Raw genomic sequence first — 3065 nt, forward strand, 5'->3', positions numbered from 1 at the left:
ATTGCCAAGCTGTGGTGTATATTCATGAGAGCTAATGAGGCCAACCGTTCTTGACACATGTTGCTGCGGAGGTATGTTTTCAAACGTCGAATGCAAGAAAAAGACCGCTCTGCTTCAGCACTACCTACTGGCAATGTACACCCAACATGCAAAAGAACTTTAATGTTTGGAAATTCATCATTGTCAGCTACACTATAACACTGAATAAAATTCTTTGGAATGGAGTCTACTGGCTTCACCCTCCAGGTATTGGCCCACTCCTTGAGTTCATTCTTGAGGGCTGTTGGATTCGGCAGATCATCCTCCCAGTAAGATAATTTCTCACATAATGCATCAAAGTCTGTACATTTGACGATGGAGCATGGCATCAGGTGAAATATGTCCCCACCTGCCCTGTTCTCTTGGCGGAAACGAGAGTCCAGCTCATGGGTCAAGTGATCTAAGAATGGAATCGCCACATTCTTCTTGTAGTACTCCAATGGGGTGGTGGCATTCGCATTCGCACGGTGGACCTGTTGTCCTACTAGGCGCGGCATTTGAACCTGGCTACCAATGTTTTCTGCCATCTTTGTTGCATCACTGAACCAATCAATAAATTCTATATCTATATTTGTTCTGAAATCTGAGATTTTCTTCTTTTTTGCGTCGATTTTGCTATAGGCATCAATAACATCAAGTCCATTCTCTTGCAACTTCTGAGCAAGAGACTTTAGACAGTGAAGTGAATTCTTGGTTGTATAGAATGTAACAATGAACTTGAACGAAGTCAGAGTTGAAAGCAGGCCTTGTGCTGAGACTCTGGTGTCACGATGCCAGTTCCATGGCTGGTCATTTTCTGCTGGATTGAGCATTCTCTCAAGGCATTGGCATAATGATGGGTAAAGTTCTTCAAACGTTTCATAGCATGTGTGTCTTTCAACCCATCGTGTCTTACATAGTCCTTTTAGCTTTTTTACCGATGGACTATCTTCCTTCTCATCCAGAATTTCTTCCAAATATCTCTGCCTTTTAGGTGAGTAATCAAAGAACTTGAAGATCTCATTGACACTATCAATCATGTTTCTGATTGCTGGTACTTTGCATGCTGCTGCTATGGATAAGTTCAGTACGTGGCAATTACAGTGTGTGTATACTGCACGGGGAGCTAGTTCTTTAATGCGTCCTTGAACGCCAACTCTGGCTGATGACATGCAGGAGGCACCATCGTAACTCTGACCACGAGCTTTTCTGATATCTATACCTCTTCGAAAGAGGCAGTCAACAATAGCATTGCTGATCGACTCACCAGTTGTTCTGTCCAAGTAAATAAAGTCAAAAAACACTTCCTTTACTCCAGGTGGGGTCTTTATTGTGTCAAGGAAGCGCAAACAGACAGCTAGAACTTCCTGGTTTCCATGAGAATCCGTGACTTCATCACCCATGATCGTAAAGAAGGAATCATCAGCTTGCAAGCATTCAGTCAAACGTCTACGAATATTGTCACCAATAATCTCTATGATTTCGTTCTGAATAGTTTTAGATGTATATCGAGAATTCCGTTTGCCATTCTCTAAGTGATCCCGCAAAACTAGGTCAGACGAAGCAATGTGATTTAGGATAGCCAAGAAGTTGCCTTTGTTACACGTGCCACTACACTTTTCCGTATTGTCATCCCGATGGCCACGTAAGGCTATATTTTGCTTTCCACACAGTAATACAACACCAACAATTGACTTCAGAATGTGCAGATTTTTATCATAAATCTGTTGATTCTCACATGACATTTGATATGGTATTGTCTGGGTTGGATTATTTAATGCATGTACTAACTCACATCCTGCACTTACTGCCTGTTTATGATAATCAAATGTACTATGTCTAACCAACAACCCATCTTTTCCCGTAGCTTTCTTAAGGTTTGTTAGGGGTGTTGACACAAGCACACCAGTACAGATTTTAGTGTTCTTTGGTGGGAAAAGTACACAGTATTTGCAGATACCTCCTCCTAGAACTGAACTGTACTCAAGCCATGCAAACAGCCGAAAAGCAGGAGAAATCAGAACGCCGGGGCAGCAGCCCCTAGATGCACCAAAGACTGGATCCCTGCACGGAGGCAGACGAGCACACTAAAGACAGGATCCCTGCACGGAGGCAGACGAGGAGCACTAAAGACAGGATCCCTGCACAGAGGCAGACGAGGCGCAGCAAAGACAGGATCCTTGCACGGAGCCAGACGAGGAGCACCGTAGAGAGTGACTAGCTCACCCCGGAGAAGAAAGAAGATAGAAGAGAGAAGAAAGAAGAAGGAAGAGAGAAGAAAGAAGAAGGAAGAGAAAAGAAAGAAGAAAGAAGAAAGAAGAAAAAAGAAGGAGAAAAGAAGATAGAAGACAGAGGAAAGAAGAAGGAAGAGAGAAGACGGAAGAAAGAAGAAGGAAGAAAGAAGATAGAAGAAAGAAGAAAGAAGAAGGAAGAAAGAAGACAGAAGAAAGAAGAAGGAAGAAAGAAGATAGAAACGAGAAGAAAGAAGAAGGAAGAAAGAAGATAGAAGAAAGAAGAAAGAAGAAGGAAGAAAGAAGATAGAAGACAGAAGAAAGAAGAAGGAAGAGAGAAGAGAGAAGAGAGAAGACAGAAGAAAGAAGAAGGAAGAGAGAAGATAGAAGAAGGAAGATAGAGAAAAGAAGAAAGAAGAAAGAAGAAAGAAGAAAGAAGAAAGAAGAAAGAAGAAAGAAGAANCCCGAGTGTGTGCGTGTATATATACCATAAATATATATTATGTATGTGTATTATGTACTACGTGCGCCCAAGTGTGTGCGTGTATATATACCATAGATATATGTATGTGTATTACGTACTACGTGCGCCCGAGTGTGTGCGTGTATATATACCATAGATATGTGTATTATGTACTACGTGCGCCCGAGTGTGTGCGTGCGTGTGTGCGCGCGCGTGTTTACGTGTATATATGTGTACATATATATGTGTGTGCGAACGCGTGTGTTTGTGGGCGTGCGCATGTAAGTGTACGTATATATGTATTCACTAGTAAGTTCTAAATGAGATATAACGCACCTTTATAGTCGTTAGTC

At 42.0% G+C, this 3065-nt stretch overlaps 1 protein-coding gene across 1 annotated transcript; it reads right to left on the reverse strand.

The window, feature by feature from the left end:
- Positions 1-766: 766 nt before the first annotated feature.
- LOC106812545 (52 kDa repressor of the inhibitor of the protein kinase-like) lies at positions 767-2016 on the reverse strand (the record flags this gene model as incomplete). The annotated part of the gene is given in 2 exon segments (XM_014816441.1): positions 767-838; positions 957-2016. Coding segments are annotated over 2 exon segments (1132 nt in total), but the record flags the coding sequence as incomplete, so codon positions are not given.
- Positions 2017-3065: the final 1049 nt, after the last annotated feature.

The sequence above is a fragment of the Priapulus caudatus genome, unplaced genomic scaffold, assembly GCF_000485595.1.
Source record: "Priapulus caudatus unplaced genomic scaffold, Priapulus_caudatus-5.0.1 Scaffold659, whole genome shotgun sequence".
NCBI classification, from domain to species: Eukaryota; Metazoa; Priapulida; class Priapulimorpha; order Priapulimorphida; family Priapulidae; genus Priapulus; species Priapulus caudatus.